At 31.3% G+C, this 19,429-nt stretch overlaps 1 protein-coding gene and 1 non-coding gene across 6 annotated transcripts in view; one reads left to right on the plus strand and one right to left on the minus strand.

Moving 5' to 3' along the window:
* LOC146539865 (uncharacterized) overlaps positions 1-19,429 on the plus strand; it is an 83,910-nt gene that overhangs the window by 55,710 nt on the left and 8,771 nt on the right. For 3 of the 5 annotated variants that reach the window (XM_085207469.1, XM_085207466.1, XM_085207467.1), the window contains one exon: positions 18,037-18,219. In XM_085207469.1, coding sequence (XP_085063595.1) covers positions 18,084-18,219 — 136 coding nt within the window. In that variant the 5' untranslated portion in view covers positions 18,037-18,083. Of the gene's footprint in view, positions 1-15,425; positions 15,551-17,287; positions 17,445-18,036; positions 18,220-19,429 lie in introns of those variants that run through there. The other 2 variants (XM_085207468.1, XM_085207465.1) reach the window with 2 other exon arrangements.
* On the minus strand, positions 4,533-4,651 carry LOC146539868 (5S ribosomal RNA). Its single transcript, XR_014879499.1, has one exon. It is a non-coding gene; the product is annotated as a 5S ribosomal RNA (ribosomal RNA).

The following is a 19,429-nucleotide window of genomic DNA, read 5'->3' on the forward strand; positions in this document are numbered from 1 at the left end:
CAATAGATATTAATTCCATACATGTTTGTCCTCTAAGTATTCTTGAACAGTGTAATAAGCTTTACTTGTTGGATTTTTTTACAGATATTTTAAATTTTGGTAGTGGCAAACTAAGAATACACTGCCGAATTTTAATTAAATTTTAATTAAAACATTATACATAATGCATTTAATTATAATAATTATTCCCTCAAACTGTGATTGAACTCACAACCATCGCGTTTATTATCAATTGCCACTACGCCACGACGGGCTCAATAAATTTAATAAAATATATTTAATTAAATCCATAATATAAATCCGCTTTCTTCTCAACAATAACATAAATTGACTTTCTTCGTTTTACATGGTTTTATATTAATGAGAATAAATAATATGGAATTTCTTATTCATTCAACATTGGCCTAGTTATGAATGTAATTGCTTCATTCAATTAAAAGACATAACGTTTAATTGTTTTGTTCTTTTAGTGTTATAATAATTTACTTAAACTAAATAAATAAATAGATAATACCTGTTCCTGAGGCATGTGAACGCGACAGATCGTGAGTTCGATTTCCGTTGGATGAAATTAAATATTTAATTTAATTTTCCTTTCCTCGCTGTTTCAACGAGCAAAAAGTTGGGACAGTGTATGTGTCCTTAAAAGTGATATTAGTGAATTCCATCTTCACTCGACGGAATAAGTAAGACATAGAACAGCGTTGAGTTACGGTACTCAAAACTCAGTGTTTCGAATTCAGAGGAAGAAGAAGAAATAGGACGTCAACAGTATACAAAATAGAGCTAAATACATATTAATATTAACCTAAATAACGCCAACTAATCTTAAACAACCATATCGAAATTTCGTCATAGTTGCATAAAATGTAACGGAACGGAATCTACACGATTATACTGTTTACTATACTAACACTGAAAAATGTTTTAAAATATTTCTATATCATCATACATCTTTACCAAGGTACGCAAATATAAACTAGTGCTAAAACATTCCGTTTCTCACTTATCGTCTATTAAGGAATAACCAGATCTCAAATGTAAAAATATTTTAAAATATATATAAACGTCATTGAGCGGGAATCGAACTCCCAATCATCGCGTATACTAATTAATATTGGCATACCAGGTAGCTAGTACCGTTTTACATAAATATATGTATGACAGTTCTTTAGAATACATAACTCAGCCTATATTTGTCTGTCGTGGAGTAGCACACATCGTCTAACTGTAACATGGTGGATAGTGGATTCAATTCCCACTCGGGGGATCCTTCCCCAAAAAAAGCTCATATTTTTTTTTTCTTTTTTCAACAATTCGAGAAGACCCAACGCGGTGTTGAGTTCTACCACTCGACGAATGTAGCATATATCCTCTACTACGAGTATAAACAAAATACAGCGCGAATCTGAAAAAAAAAAACAATGAAACATAAAATCCAGGAAGATTAAAGAACAACCCGATTATGCTAACTTTACTTTCTCCTCTTTCTTCACAAACAATCAGAATCTATAATTAGTATATCCCACGCAGATAATAAAATGTACCTACATGAGTAAGGCAGTCGTGATGCAGTTCGACAGTGCGGGTGTGGGTGGTGAGGTGTGGGGGTGAACCCAATTCGGGGGAATTAATACATTTAAATTATTTTCTAATGAAAGAGTAAAATGAGGTAATCCTCAGACCAGTTAGATAAGGCACGGCGTTCGGTTCCGCTTAGTAACTAACAATTACCTATATATATATTGGAAGTCTTATTGAATGGAGTGTCTTAACACTGTGCTTTCTCGTGCACGATTTTCAAAACAAAAATTATAAATTTATTATCAATATTAAAAATGTATTTCCATTTTTTTATAAATTTACTATTACGATACAAAAGCTGAAAGACTGACGTCCGACTAACGTTCTCGCGGTAAAAGTAAACCACAATATTTTATGCCATTTTCATTTCCCGTAAAATTTATTACAAAACGTGGAAAGTTAAAATAGGTGCTTTCGGTTTTACTTTTTTTTATTCTTCTGGTTTAAAATTTCTAGGGAGATTGTTATTCTTGTAAATATTTCTTATATCTCTAAACGTAATTTAGGATAAATATTTTTATAGTTTTCTATTTCAGTGAATTATTATTATTTATTTTATCTTTTCGGTTCGACTGTAACGCGACTCTGTTCCCATTAAGACACTTCCGTTCCCCACTTTTTCGTGAATTCTAGAGACATTGAAATTGAACAAATTGTGTGAATCGAACCTACAACTGTCGCGTTTACAGTCATTCTATTATTGATGAAGGTGATTTTCGCAAGTGTGATACGTCCTTATAAACTAAAATTATTTTACTTAATGAATACTAATACTGTAATACCGTCTATATAATAATAGCAAGTTAATAATAGTTAATACCGTGAATTACTTCAGTGTTTCTAAATCGTAATATAACTAATATTAGGTATTTAGGTATAACAATATCTAGATATTTTAATTTTTTTTTACAAAGTAAGCTTTCACTCTCATTTGCAGAAATCGAAAGGTAATTAAACTTCGTTTACATAAAAACGGAAAACCCGTTTTTGTGACAAAAACAATTTCAAATAATTTCAATAAGAAAAATCGAGAAATAATTTTGATTATTTCGTAATAACTTTTACCTTAATACTGCCACTGTGGCGCGGTTAATACATTTTTTTATAAGTAATGGAGCCAATTATACTTAAGCCTGTTTTTTTACTGTTTCTTTTTTAAATATTATATTAGGGTAATTTCTTAAATGATTTGTGACATATGACGTGACATGACGTGAAGAGAATTCAAATCTATAAATAAAAAAGATAGGTACAAAAAAATGTATTTTTCTTATCTAAGTGTATAATACTTTTTAGTACTATGTACTATACTTTTTACTACTTTTTAAACTGAGTTTAAAAATGTATAAAATGAAAATAAAACAAACAAAAAATATAACAAAATCGCAATGCAGTAAAAAAAAAACAATTTAAATTTTTACATGAGTTATGCTACAAATATATATATTTTTAAACTTCACCTGTATCTCGCAAATAGCAGGGTCGGCATAACTAGATAGACTAGATAACCTAGTGTTGAGACACTCCGTCCCCCATTTAATAGGTACATAGATATTTTGAGGTCGAAGCCAAGTGGCGCTGCAGTACAGTATCTAACTGTAAATAGGATGACTGTTGGTTCAATTCCCGGTCGGGGGAATACAATATTGAATATTTTAATTAATATTAAAGTTAAAGTGCAACGCTTACTTCCGCCAATCAACACATCAATGTCTCAAAAAAATCTGGAAAGTGGGGGACCGAAGTGTCTTAACTCTAGGTTCCCTCTACCCTGCTCCATGCAGTATACAGCGTGTAGCATATTAAAAAAAATCAGGATATATCAAATGTGACACCTCAGCAACCAAAACCTCAATTCATTAACACAGAAAAAAAAATAGAAAAAACACTACGAACTAACCACGACCTACAAACGAGGGAAAAGTGAAAAAGAATTCTCGAAACGGTGTTAAGCGTGTGACAGAAGGTACTTTCAGAAACAATGTTACCAACTTAAATAACTTGCGTTCGCGTTAAACCGCGTATTGTTTATAATTTTTTTTTCCTATTCTTGGTGACCTTAATTACAGTTAATTACTCACACCGTAACAGAAATGGCGAGGTTAAGTGCGAACAAATTACTATTGTTATAGTAGGATGCGATTTTTTCTATTATATTTTCTCTCTCTAGCATTGATGATTGTAGGCCAGCTGTGGGGTTAAGATGTGGATTCGATTCCTACTTGAGGAAAAAGAGGAAAAGTTGTTGTTTTCTTTGTATAATTCTTTTGTTCTTTATTGTATTATCCCATTCGGTTATTTTTGGAACATCTTGTCACATTACACCAATACAAAAATTCTCTTATAAAATAAATGTTCTTTACCAATTTACCAGAAGAATAAGCTCTAAAGTATTATTTGTATGCATGTAAGCTTTTATTATTCAGTTAAGTTAATAGCGATATCTCAAATATTTGATCAGTTGGTAGGTTCAATGACATTTACTTAACCTTTAGCGTAATTGTTTTATGAGGCCAGTCGTGGCGCAGAGGGCAAGCTTACGATTGGCAACACGGCAGTCTGTGGATTCGATTCTCACTCGAGGTAATGAAATATTGAATATTTTCATTTCCTCTGGTGACGAGCCAAAGCTTGGCATTGAGTTCCACAACTCAACATGCAATGCCTCCTGGTCCAGAGTTTGGCGGAAAGTGGAGAACGAACGTGTCTTAATGGGAACAGACTGTGTAAACACTATGTTCCCAGATTCCTATTGCCTAAACTAGTAATTGCGGGATACAGCGTAATATCTTAATCAAATAAAACTACTCGAACATTAAATTTTATTTAAAAAAAATACAAATATTTATCTAAATAATTATTAACATTTAAAATGTAAAATAATATTTTAACGAAATGAATAAAAGAAAATAATATCTGAAAAAAAAATATAAGTATTGATAAAAATAAGCCAACGGCACGCGGTGTTCCCAGGCGGTCACCCATCCAAGTACTGACCGCGCCCGACGTTGCTTAACTTCGGTGATCGGACGAGAACCGGTGTGTTCAACGTGGTATGGACGTTGGCGAACGCTAAATTAAAATTGTCAATTGCAATTTATTTCAATATTTTAATAATAATGTTATTTTTTAAGTGTTATTCCACACTAAAAAAATAAGTGTTTATTTAGAAAACGTACACTACTTATATTATACCATCAATTTCCTATGAAATATTTATTATATATTTTACGCAATAACTCGAGAATTCCACGGAAAGTCGAGAATAGAATGTTTAACACATGAGAAATATATAATAGGGGAATTATATGCGGGATACAGCATAACATTAAAAAAAGAAAAGAAATTCCCTTTTTCATTTGAGCTAGAGGAGGAACGCGACTGGTTATGTGTTCGATCCCCACTCAAGGAAATGAAATATTTATTTAAATTTATATTTTTACTTCTTCACTGGTGTCGAACCTAACCGCGGCGTTGACCACTCAACACGCAAAGCCTCCAAAACGTTACGTTACACCTACCCTGCTGTATGCGGAATACCGCTTGAATCTGATTTATTTTATTAAATCCCCTTTTATATATTTAATATTAAATGGAAAACAATTTCGCTACCAAAAATGTTATTTTCGCGGTATTTAACAGAAATCTGTGAAATTTATTAACACATCGGCATTCTCTTAGCCGTAGAAATTCTTTGCACGTGTCGAGGCGGCTTTATAAAGGTAGATATACCTACGTGAATCGAGTAATGGATCTCAAAAAAGATAAAACCGTCGTAGCTCAGGTGCACAAAGACTGGCAGATAACGGAACGGTTGCGGGTTCGACTCCCACTCGGGGGAGTGAAATATTTAATATTTTAATTTGACTTTGACTATGTTATCATAAGTATTGAAACAAATAAATTTATTATTAAAGATTTCATAGAACAAATCGAACCCATTTCGATCTCGCATAATTGAGTAATTACTTCTTTTATATAAGCGTGTGTATTGTACTGGAAAAGAATCATGCTTCGATCTAAATTAGTATATAATTAGTCTGTAATAGAATAATGGATATCAGAATCCAGAGATAAATGCACTCTTGAAGGTAGCATGACATGAAACAAGTATAAAAGTCATTCAAATGACACGCGAAGCGAATTGCAAATTATTAATTCGCTTCAATTGTATAATTTTGTACTTGTATGACATACCGATATCTATTTTAAAGAAATAATATCTAAAGAAAAATTTGGTTAAGTGCGAGTCGGACTCGCACACTGAGGGTTCCATAATAATTATAGGATTGTAGCCCAACGGGAAGTACAACTTACCTTAACTTTTATAGAGGACAAATTGAAGTTTGCATTTTGTATGAAATGTAGTACATGTTTTGTAATGTTTTTTTTACAATGAAATACCTGTAAATTCCTTTATTTGTATTGCAAGTTCTAGCATGATAGGTACATCCACGCGATCTCGAAATACTTTTTTTTACTTCGTGCTGTATCCCGCAAACAGCAGGCAGAGGGAACCTAGTGTTAAGACACTCCGTGCATCACAACGTGAAGCTAGAAAAAAAACTAAAAAAATAGCAAACAGCAGCTAAAACAATGGCATTAGTTTTTGCCTAACGCACTCATAGAAAGCACCTCCATGACTTGTCAAAATAATGTCGGCTTTCTCTTACCTGAAATATAATATGAGATATTATTAATGTGATATCTTTCCAATTATTTGCATTCAGAAACATCTGTCTAGTTTTTTTTCTTCATATAATACATAGCTTACTTTAGTTTGACGCGAGTCGTAGCGCAGGAGCACAAATGTGAGCCAGTAAACGCGACAGGTTACAGGTTCGATTCCTACTCAACGTAATGAAGTAGAGCGCACCGTTTAAGTACTGCCTCCAGAATTTGAAAGACAGAGGGAAACGAACGGTTCCCAGATGTCCTCTGCCTACCTTGATATGTGTAGAATACAGGATAAAGCTAAAAAAAAACGTTCGGTAATGGTAATAAGATATTAAACAAAATAATAAGATATCAAAAAAATATAAAATACATCAATTAAATTAAATTAAATTATCTTCACGCTGTATCCCGCACACATCAGGATTGACAAAGGGAATCTAGTGTTAAGACGTTCCATTCCCCACTTTCCATTGTGTGTTGAGTGGCGGTACTCAACGCCGCGCTTTCCCTCAACACCAGAACGAGGAAATGGAAATATAAATTCAAATAAATATTTCATTTCCTCGAGTGGGGATCGAACCTACATCCAGTGGAGCTTACAGTCACACTGTGCCCCTGGGCAACGACTGGCCTCTACAAAGTAAATGTAACCCGGATACCCAGTTTAATTGAATTAGACAGTTAATTATATTGTAAAATATCTTTGTCAACGTTTTAATGAGGCCGATTCGTCACTGAGGTTACACGAGTTCATAAAATCACATAAGCAAGATGTATCTGTGAGTTGGAGGTAACCTGGCTATACGTGATGGTAGGGGGTTCGATTCTCACTCGTTGTTTTAAATATCTTTCTTTGTCAATATAAACAATATGCGACCATTCGTGATGTTTTTTTTCTCGTAAAAAAAATGAAGATAAGATCACTCTTATCTTCCTTTTTACAACGACTCACGTCGTCAAGTACATTACATAAGATGGCAATTATAAAAAAATGCAGAAATTATTAAATGTTTCTATATTTTGAATTATTAATTTTAATTCGTTTTTGAGGCTATCATGGAGCGGTGGGGCATTTCTGACTGTTTTCTGATGTAGATACATTTGGGTATCTTGTATATCTTGGGTATATGAGATACCCAAGATATACAAGATAGCCAAATGGTAAATAAATGAATTACCAAATTCAAGCATCCTAAATTTAAATATAAGGATCAAATAAAACTCAAGCCAACAGACAGATTCGGACCAAACTCTGTGACGACGGTCTCTTTAGATTAGAGATTACTTTACTTCTATTTTTACAAAAGATTTACTGAAAGGACGGCACGTCACTCAGTACACAATATATATGTAATATTATTTGACGATCGATGGTTATTGGTTCGATTCCCAATCAATTATGAAAATATATTTAGTTCGTCTAACAAAGCTGTTTTCGTAATTTTTTTATGACCACAATGTTTCGTTACTCAATCGCCATCCAACATAATATAATGTGAATTTTTAATTTAATTAACTGAAATATTTTATTACATTTCAAGACAAATCACTATTGTACTATTTAGTAATAATTGGACGAAAAAATTACTGTCGCTTTTTGTCGAATATTAATAAAAAAAATACTAATCTACTACGTCTTCTAAAAGAAACTATAAAGACGTAAAATCTTAATAACAAAGGAAGTGAGAGACGTTGTACTTCATTTTCCAGAAGTATTTCAAAACTTGCATTCCATGAAAATTTAACTGGAGTAGAGCTTTATTGCTTCGTGGTAGAGCAGTCATAAGACAAGAAAGTCTTGCAAATAAAATAATATTATATTTAAGAGTATATTGTAAACGCGACAGGTTGTGGGTTCGATTCCCAGTCAAAGAAATTTAATATTTAATATTTTCATTTCCTCGCTCGCTGGCTAAGAGGCAAAAGCGCGGCGTTGAGCTCCGCCACTCAACACACTATAAATTCAAAATTAGGCAGTGGGGAGTGGAGTGTCTTAACACTAGGCTCCTTTTGACTACCTGACTACATGCGAGATACAGCAAGAAGCTGAAAAAAAGTATCGATATCTTTTAAAAACTACCGCTATAAAATTATAAAATTCTATTGCTTAAAAGATCTCGTTGAATTGTTTTTCTTAACTAATAATCTACGACATAAATTATTATGAAATTGAAAAAAAATAAATATGCAATATATAATACGCAGAAATTATTGCATTGTTTAAGTATGTAACACGAGTGCACCTTATAAAGTCATTTCGTCAGTGAAATTTGAAAACTAGGAATGCAAAAAAGTTTTTTGCGTAATTTCTCGAACTTCTTTTAAAAATATATTATAATATACAATAAGAAATAAATTACAATATATTTAGATTATAAATACAATATATATAGATTGAATTTATTAGCAGACTCAAGAGAAAGATACACATTAGTGAATCTTTCCGTGAAAAGTTTTATTTATTCGGATTGTATATACATCTTAATTTTAATGGAAACGAAGTGTTAAGACGTTCTGTTCCCATTGAGGCTCTCCCGTTCTGCCGAATTCTCTCTTACCAGAGCGAGGAAATGAAAATATTAAATATTCCATTCTGGCGAGTGAGAATCGAACCTACAATCATCGCGTTCAGGGTCGTACACTTGTGCTCCAGCGCCACGACAGTCTCATCCGCCTCTTCGAAATAGGTTATATCCAAATGGGGATTTCCCCCATCGATTAAATATATCTAAATACACATCTATCATGTTAAGAAATTTCAAATCACTTGGATCTTCCTGACAAATTACAAAGTAATTAAAAACACAGACACAGGGAACTTAGTAAGATACATTAGAATGGCGGAGTTTAACGCCGCACATAGTCCATTAGTTTTTGCTTAAATTTAAATATAGGTACTATTTTTTACTGACATTTTTTCAAAGTCTGCGCAAACAGAAACGCAACAATCTTATCACAAAGCTATACAAGCTTCTACCTGTTTACAAGCTTTCTACGTATTTAGGACAACGCTAGTACGTGAGGATGTCGCTGCGAGAATTTAAAATTTTGTGTTTTCTTATGCAATTTCGGTGGCCATTCTTCTACTGCCACTTTAGTATGGGAGAATTGTTCTATTATTGTATCGATTGTAGGTATAATTTATTATCATGTTAGCTGATTTTTTTAAGTCAAATTTTGAGCCCGTGTGCGATTTCAAATTCTAATGTCAATACACATTTTTGATAATGAAAAAAAAATGGAATTTTAATACTTTAATTTTCTTAAATCTGGCATAAAGCAAAAGCACGACGTTGAGCCCCGCCTCTCAACACGCAATCTCTTGATAAAAATGGTGGAAAATCTTGAACGGAGTGACTTAACACTAGCCTGTTTATATAGATTTTTAAGCCTACACTTACTTTGCAAATCTCAGATAGGTATTAATTACGAACGGGCCCAGCATGGCAAATCCTTGAAATGCTAAGAAGTTTTTTTTTACTTAATAAAATATCAAAAATATTAGAATTTCGAGCGTTTGTACGTTTTTCCATTGGCACTTTAGTTAAGCTATAGTAACAGTATATTTACTTAATTTGTATAACAAAAATATACAAAAAAACAATAATTTTACAATATATATAAATACAATAGTACATACCTTTATATTCGTAGGAATATGCAACAGCTATCTCCAGGAAAATCCTTACTCCAATACCACACTGTCTGGGGAGCATCCTATAATGAACCTGAGATTGGTTTCTATGCCTCAGAACGCTAGGACGGTGGATAAGTCGATAGGCCCTAGCAGAATGTATATAGATAGAGCTATCAGCTCACACAGTTAATTATTATTTGTTAATATTTTCATTTCTTAGCCCTGGCACCAAGGCTAGAATCCCGTGTTGAGTTTTACCACTCAACACGCAACGCCTCGAAAAATTAGGTGGAATGTGTTGAATGATTTTTAATCGGTGAGCAAAAATTTATTAATACCTGTATTTCTGAAATCGACTTTGAGAGAGTTTTATAATAGCTTATTATTTGGACAAGGAGTGTCTTAACACTAAGTTCCCAGGTCCCCTCTTCCTCCTATGTGCGGGATAGAGCACGAAACTAGTAAAAATTGTAAGTAACACATATATACGAGTATATATGTATACTAAGAATGATGTTAGGTCATAAATCCCGATCGAACGTGACGGTAAACTGAGATCTATTCGTCACGCACGTCTTTGACTGAACAAAGGCTTTGAACACGCTGTGCGTCCATTTTTTTTATTGACCCAAATCGAGAAGTGAAATTTTCAATTTATAGCTTATATAGCCTGTTTTTTTTATTTATGTGCTTAATTTTTTTTCTTGAGGAGTAGACAAAGAAGCTACGTTCTTTTTTAGAGATATAACACGCAGCGGAACTTAACGCCGTATTTCGCCTGACTGACACAAAATATATGTATATTTGTAAGTAACAACAAACCCCAGAGTTCCACATGCATCAAGTGTACCATGAAACTTTAAATTTACGATTCAAAATGAACATGAATGCAATAAAAGATGAAATATTTTTATTTCATTTGATATATTTTTGTAGCATCTGTTTTTTATTCGATTTTCATGGTAGTAATGACTTCGTCATGGCGCAGTCGATATGTACGCTATGATTGCGGGTTAAATTCACGCTGTAATCCCCCATATAATAGGGTAGACAGAGGGAACGTACACTTAATTATAATAAGACACTCCGTTCTCCACCTTACTTCCCATTTTCGAAGCACTGCGTAAGATAGCGAAACTCAATGTTTTCAAAAAATTCTACACAAAGTAAGAAGTTTAAAGTGGTTCCCAGGTAACGGAACTCAACACCGCACATTTTCATTGTAATGGGAGATAAAAAAAATCGACCCTATACATACCGCGTACAATCAGATACTAAACAAAGGTGCCATGCTATAGATATATGAAATTTGAACTAAATGTTATCAAACAATAGTAAATAAACACTCGAGGAAGTAATACTTGAATGACATTAATTCTTATCAGGATATCGATAATTAAATGATTATAGTCTATACATATGTATTTTATATTCAATTTTGTTATTATTGTCTACACCTGCCTTAGGAAAGTCAATGAATATTATCTTATACAAGAAAATAGTTCATTTAGATTAAGATAAAACAATAATATTAATTGTAATAACTATATTAAAGTGCAATTATAATATTTATTCTATATTAAGATTATAAGGCTGAAGAGTGTTTAGTGGAACGAGTTAATCTCAGGAACTGCTAGTCGTACTTGAAAAAATATTTTTATGTTATCCAAGAACGTCATTTATCGAGGAAGGGTTTTGAACCCCCCCCCCCCCCCTCCCCTCCTTCTACCTAATACCTGGTACCTGCTGTCTAAGTTACATAAGCCACTTAGAATGTGTCATATATGTGCATAACCCACAATTATTAGTTGTGATATTACATATTAAAACATACAACATAGTTTTTAATATTGTATATCCATTTCTTCACTCTGATGTCGAAGCAAAGCGAACGAAGCGAAAGTGGAACGCATGGAACGGAGTGTCTTATCACTAGGTTCCCTCTGCCTACCCTATTGTGTGCGGGATACAGCGTGAAGCTGTATTATTATTATTATTATTTTATTTTACGAAATTGGTCATTATAAAACAACTATCGTAACATATTCTCATGTCAGCGATATCCTGAAGGAGTGTAACATATCGTATGATATTGATACTCTTATATAAAATACAAGATAATGTACGTAATTTTATCACCAGTCCTCAATCAGTCTGCGAGAGAGTCGAGTGTTTGAGTAATCACAATAAACAAAAAGTTTTTTTTTCTTAATATAAAAAATTGTGAAAATTAACCAACAGTGGCAGTTAAAATAGTGATAACGTGTGAAAGTTATTACGCGAAATGTAAAAAGAAAGAAATAAATCTTTTCTAATACATAAATGTATTAATTGAACATTAAAGTGAAACCTCGTGAATGAGTTATCGATATCAACAGTATTAGTTTTTATAGTTTAGTAAAAAAAAATTACGTTTAGTTATTAGTTATTTATATGTCTATCAGTTAATTGTATGTGAAATCGGTAAATTAATAGTAGAGAATTTTTTTTTTATATTATTTTTTTATTTTGCACTAAAAAGGGTAAGAGAGTGTTTAAAGATAATATATTCCACTGTTTTCTATCCAAAATTACATTAGTATAGCCCATATAATCTATCAAATTCAAGAAAACAAATAGACAAATAATATTATTTTTCAATATATTAAGTACTATTATCAAATGATAAGAGCTCGTTGTTATGAATTAACATTCTATTTTAATACTTCGTTTTTAAAGTATCTACCGTAAATAGTTTAAAGTAGAATTATTTATGGCGATTGCAGCGCGGTGGAACAGGGAGTGGGGAGAATGGAGTGTCTTGACTCTAGAATCTTTCTGCCCAATCTGCTATAAGCAGGAAAGATATGAAAATGAAAAAAAGTCTTTTTAAGTCATTCACGTACGAGTATAACCTAATTTATTTCATTTTAATGTTATAAAATTTTTGTACCGTAGGTTATTTATATACAGCATATTTACTTATTTTCACGTATTAGACGCTCGACATTACTTTAAAAAAATATAAATTGAAACAAATTTCAAGTCCACATAATGAAAATTTCTATCCTAAATTTTAAATTAGATATGCCTTTATTTCTATTTTTCTTTTTTATAATAAAACTAAATGTATAAGTATGTACTTCAACCAGCACTTTTTGTTAAAGTAAGTACGTCTGAATTCCTAAGACCTGACCTCGAAACGTAAATCTTGTTATCTTTGATAAGAATAAGATAAAACACGAATGTTTATGTAGTTACTTAGTACACCTACATAGTATAGGGTTCCGTAGAACTGATACTGTAATACTTATTATATAGTTAGTTGTTTTATATAAAAAACGTATATAAATTCAAAAAAGATATTATTTCTTATCCAGATCTTTGAGTAGATAAGTTGCAACGTTATGATGGCTAATCTGTGTAAAATTTATTTCTTTTCTTGTATGTATACTCTTCTATCTTTAGATTGAACCAATAATAAATAAATAAATAAATAAATCAAGTGGTTCATTTTTTTTTTCAAATACCTTACATCCGTAAAGATCTATTTTTATAAATATGTACAAGATTTCTTTTTATATTTTTAACGTGTTAGTTTTTCATTGAAAATTTGGTCGTAGCAGATTCAAATACCACTTAGTTAAATTTTTAATACGTTGTAAAAATACTAACAATCACACTTTTCTTATATAAGGAACTTCTATAATAGTGATCAATCAAAATCGACGCTATCTAAAAAATCTTTCTATCTCAAGTACACATACATTTTTACTCTCAAATTATAGAAAACTTTAGTATCAAATATCTGAATAGCCTCGAAAATATATGAACAAGGCAAAGGACGTGATATACGATATGCCGTTTCGTTATATTTCGGTTTCATAGCTAAATTATATCATAATAAGAAAAATATTATAAAAGTATAATACTTTTATATCATACTAGCTTTTACATTTGGTTTTACTCAGGTTGTCAAATAGAAATAATTAAAAGTTATGTATGATGCTAACAAATCTGTCTGCATGAGAAAGATAGAATAAGAAGAAGGTTGTGATATACCAAGAAATTATATCAAGATTTTTTAAGAGAAAAGGGAAGTTAACTTAGTAACTTCGGCTTCCATAGCCAAAATAATAATAAAAAAAAGTTTCAAAAACAAAAAAAATCTTATCTTACCTTAACTTCTTCACTATTATAATCCTATACTAGAATATAGGCAAAGTAGGGTGAGAAAAACAAAATTTGTCGTTTCAATGTCAGAAATTTGGCTTCTGTAGACATTTTTTTTAATAATTCTGAGAAAAAAATTGATAACATCGTTCATCTATTGTTCTAAAATAATCATAATTACTGATATCTTAGAAATAATCAAACGTTGTTATATTTAAATTGTCTCACGGTTCTGAGATAACTTTATTTTAATCTAATAATTTTATATAACGTTTTTTATAGTTATATACAACTTTGATATTTTATATCTTAATATATTATAATATATTGCTTATCTAGAAATCACTCCAGTCTAAACTTTTCTCTTTCATAGCAAATTTACTATGAAAATATTTCATGTACCATCACACTTACCCGACTTCATCGAAAGTCAATAGCAGAGTTATATTTTTAACGCATAATAACCGTTTCCTTTGTTCCCCTGTAAAAGTAAAGCGGTAAACCGATTTTGATAAGATCGTTGGGTGATATTATTGAATACATTAATTTACTTCTTTGCTCCTCTATAACTTTAAGTTATACTTAGCTAACTTATCTTTTACTCGCGACTTCACCCATGTGGTCAATTTAAAGATATTTTTTTATATAATTTATCTATTATATATAATTTCATTTCATTTTAAAGCGTTAAAGCGCTCAACGACCCCCTCTGCCTACTAATGCGAGAAAATAAAAATGATTAAATCTCTTCAGTAAGAATCGAACCTGCAACGGCAATCATCGCGATTGTAGTCAGACGCTGCCCCACAACGCCAAATAGTGGAAATACCGTATGCATATGCATTATAAGAATTGATATAGATAGATGTATTTGTTGATAATATAGAAGTACAATAACGCTAACATTAGTCAACAGGTACTTGAAATATATAAAACATATTTTATCTATGACACATATCACAGATAATATTAGAAAGAGCCAGATAAAAGAGCTAAATAAAGGTGTGAAAAAGACCAATATACAATATATCGATGGTTAATACTGCTTTTGTTACTTTATTTGCTTTTATTTTTTCTTTTATTTTTTTCTTTTCATTTTATTCTCTTATTTCAACATTTAAAAAAATCACCCATAAAATGTATCATTTCTTCGAAATTGGAAAACAGAGTGTCTTAACTCTAGGATTCCTCTGCATACCCTCATATATGAGTCGTTTTCCCATTGTTTATGAAAAAAATTGTTCACATCTAATTTTAGATATAGTACAACCATATTTTATGACAATACAAAAGAAACTTTAACTATTTCCAATAAGGTGCTTTTTAGTTGGCAAATTTAGTCATGTTATTAATTTATACAGTTTTCCAGATAAGATAGGGCTCTCTAGGATATTTAATGAAATCGAATGTTTCAGAAGTAATCTCACTCGGATATTGTAAGTAGTTTAGTTAGTGGTGTATAGTTCTATAAGTTTGAAGCCATCTTATCGATAAGACAACGTAAGTATTTATATATATATATGTATGTTTGTAGGTATTTGTTAGTACTTTAAATGATCGTAAATCTAAAGTATTTTAGATAAATTAATTTTTAACAAAAACAAAAACCGACTTCTAACAACGAACTAAAAAGTGAAAAATAATTATATAAAGATTTTATAATTTTGAAGTCGGTGCCAAGTAAAACAAACAGGCTTAGTAATTAGATATTGTAGTAAAGGTGTTGTAGCATTAGTTTGACACCGACTTCAAAATTATAAAATCTTTATATAATTATTTTTCACTTTTTAGTTCGTTGTTAGAAGTCGGTTTTTGTTTTTGTTAAAAATTAATTTATTTTACGATTTTTAGTGATGGGTAGATCTTAAAATGATGCTTCTTGAACGAGTGGTGATGGTGGTGGTAGTGGTTGTCAACGAGTGGTTGTGATTGTTCTATGTAAAACTTCATTTAATTAGCTATTATTTTTGTGCAAAGTTACATTTTGGTATATTGACAAGAACAAACATAAAAAGTATTCGGGTGAATCCGGAATCTCCCTTTTTTGAAGTTGGTTGAAAATGAGAACATCCTCTTTTTTGAGATTGGTTGAAAAGAAATGCAACGATCAGGAATCTCACTTCTGACATCAATTTAAAAAGTTTTTGCTTGTAACTATTACAGTATAATTAATTTTTGACCAAAAAAAACAAACTTTCTCAATTTTCTCCGGATTCCATAATCGAAACCTAACCAAACTTTCACCAAATTATCCTTGAAGTGTATCCTTTCAAATAAAAAAAGAATCATCAAAATCGGTTGGCGCGACATTGAGTTATTCGGCTATTAGTCGCGCACATGCATAATGCAAATTTAAGACTTATGTGATTTTCTCATGGATACCATTGTCAGACATGGACCAAAAAAAATGGGACCATTCGGGAAGCTATACCTTTCAAATAAAACTTTCAAAAATTATCAAAACCGGTCCACCCAGTTAAAAGTTATGAGGTAACAAACATAAAAAAAAAAAAATAAAAAAAAAAAAAAAACAGACGAATTGATAACCTCCTTTTCTTACAGAAGTCGGTTAAAAAGCGATTTTTTTATGTTAATACAGTGATTTTTTAGGTGAAAAGAGTTTTGACAAAAAAAACTGTGAATATTGGCGTATCTTCCCTGGTCTTTTGTTTGGAACTGATCATTTTGTTTAAAGTTTTAAGTATTCAGGCTTAACTTTTGTTAGTAAAAATTCTGGGATGTAGGTACATCAGACTATTCTAGAGTGGTTTCAAGTTTAGTTTAGTTTTTTTTACAACGCTAATTAAATAAACAAATAAAAATATAAATTAAATATAATTTTAGTACATTATTATAGAAGAATTATTAATATAGAAAAAAACATAGACCCATGACCCCTATACAGAATACAGCATCTTTCTCTCTTATCTTTTTCTTCTTTTTAAATGTAGACCAAAGAAAAATACCTTATTTGGAGATAGATGACAAATTATTAAATAACTTGGCCGCGCCGTGTGTCATCTCAGTACGTATGTCTTATTAAATAGTTTTGGTTGTCTATCTTCCACATAACTCGAGAAAAGCTACAGTTATTACAATCATATATTTTGTTATTCAATAACTGATATTTAAATAACAATATATTTAATAACACGTTATTTATATTAACATTTTTAAAATTTAAATAATATAAAAGCAAGGCTTTGCTTTGTTTGAAACTGCCACTGTTGTTATATTGTTCTTTAAATTTAATTTTAGTTTTAAAGAAAATAAGTTATTTTAAAATGAATTTGGTGTAAAAAGTGTTCAAAAGTGATTATAATGTCAGATAGGATTGAAGAATTGTCAAAACGGTACAGGGAAAGTGTGTCGGAAGAACATGCAAGAAGTGTTGGTTAGTATGTATAAGTGTTCTTAGTTAGTACGTTTGAAAATTACGAGTTTTTTTAGTATCACGCATCCCCCATATAGCAGGATAGATAAAGAAGGGGGGATGAATTATTTTCATGTTCTCGCTCTGGTTGGGTTCCGCCACTCGATATGTAGAGTCGAAAATTTTGCAGTTTGTAGGGAAAATCTTTACTAGGTTCCCACTGCTTACCCTACTATATGCGAGATATAACATGTAGTACAAAATTTATTAGTCATGGTGTAAAACCTCAAGATGTTTTTATCAGTTTGACGTTGTTAGATATCAATAAAACAAAGTAGCCTGTATGTTTTAGTATTAGGATTTTTAAATTTTAAGTTACATATTTTAAGTAAAGACGATATTGAAATGTAAAAATTATTTTTTTACTTACTAATATCATATAGCTTTTTGTATAAAATGGTGAATTCAGTATTTCTATAAACATATACTTATTTAGACTCACAGCATTCATTGTTGTCATTTAACTTTATTTATGTATTCGCCAACTGTAATTTTTAACCCAAATATTATTGATAAAAAAAGATGAAATTTACTATGTTTCATTCTTTTCCAGGCCTGTTCCCAATCCCGGAGTACCCAGAATACGAATCCAGGCGAGGCATGTTGTCTACAGCAATCGACGTCATATTGACGACACTCCGCTACCTCGCCCCGGCTACCGTCCTCACGCTCTTTTGGGGACAACAGAGTTTTTTGTTTAGGTTCCTCAAATATATTGATTGTGCGGTTAGATCTTGTAAGTATATAATTGATTGAAATAGTTTTTTATTATAATTTTAAGTAAAGTATTCATTATTAATCAAGGGGGTAATGAAATGTTTAATTAATACTTTCATTTTTTAGCTATGGTAACAAAGCAGCCACTCAACACTCAATGCCTCCAGAATTTGTCGGAAATTTGGGTTAACTAAGTTCCCAGGTTCCCACTGCCTACCAATCTTTAATACTTAATCATCATTGCAATCACTGTGTACGACAAAAATCAAAATATTTAATACTTTGCCAGCGATCGTAATTTTTCTCTCTATATTGGAGTATAAACTATACTAAACCTATACTAAATATCTCAAGCATGACTCTGTTGCTATATTACGTAATTTACGACGCCGTTTGTTTGTAATCAGATATCTTGAAACACCATTAAATATATCGTTATCGTTGTGTTATTTATCCTTAAACTATGTATTTTGAACTATTTTTGTATAATGTACCTATTTATGTTTTTAGACATATTAGTCTTGTTAGATAGAAAATAGAGTAGACTAATGCTGAAAATAAATTCTAACCAATTTTATAATATTAAAGCCATAGTGGTGGCGCTACGGTACATACAGCGTTTTACTACAAATACCACGGTTATGAGTTCGATTTCCACTGGGGGAAACGAGTTATTTTAATTTCCTCTCTCGTCTGGGGCGTTAAGTGTCGAAATATAATGTTTTTTAGTTTCACGCTTATATATCATCATCCAGAATATAGCAGGATAGGCAAGGGGAAACTAGTGTTAAGACACTCCATTTCCCGTACACCATCCAAATATGAGTTTTAATTCAAATGTTATTAACATTTATTTATTACCTACACTTTACTACAATGAAATAATTCCATTTATAAGTGTCTCATTTGAAATGGACAAAAATCAAAACATCAAAAACAGTGTCTTAACACTAAAATTTAAAAAATCGATAAGAAATATTAAACACTATTTAAGCAAATACGTGCTCATAATAATACATACTGTATTAAAGACTAAAAAAATTAAATATATCACGTAGATTATTCAGAACGCAATCAGATGAAAAATTTAAATATACTTAGTCACGTATAAGAATAAAATTGAGGGCAGTCGTGGTGCAGGAGCACAAGCTTGTGAGTGTACACGTGACTGGTGGTGGGCTCTATCCCACTCGAGAAAATGATAATTAATATTCTCATTTCCTCACTGT

This window comes from Heliconius melpomene, chromosome 3 (genome assembly GCF_056956725.1).
Source record: "Heliconius melpomene rosina isolate 202511_hmr_F chromosome 3, ASM5695672v1, whole genome shotgun sequence".
Classification (NCBI taxonomy): domain Eukaryota; kingdom Metazoa; phylum Arthropoda; class Insecta; order Lepidoptera; family Nymphalidae; genus Heliconius; species Heliconius melpomene.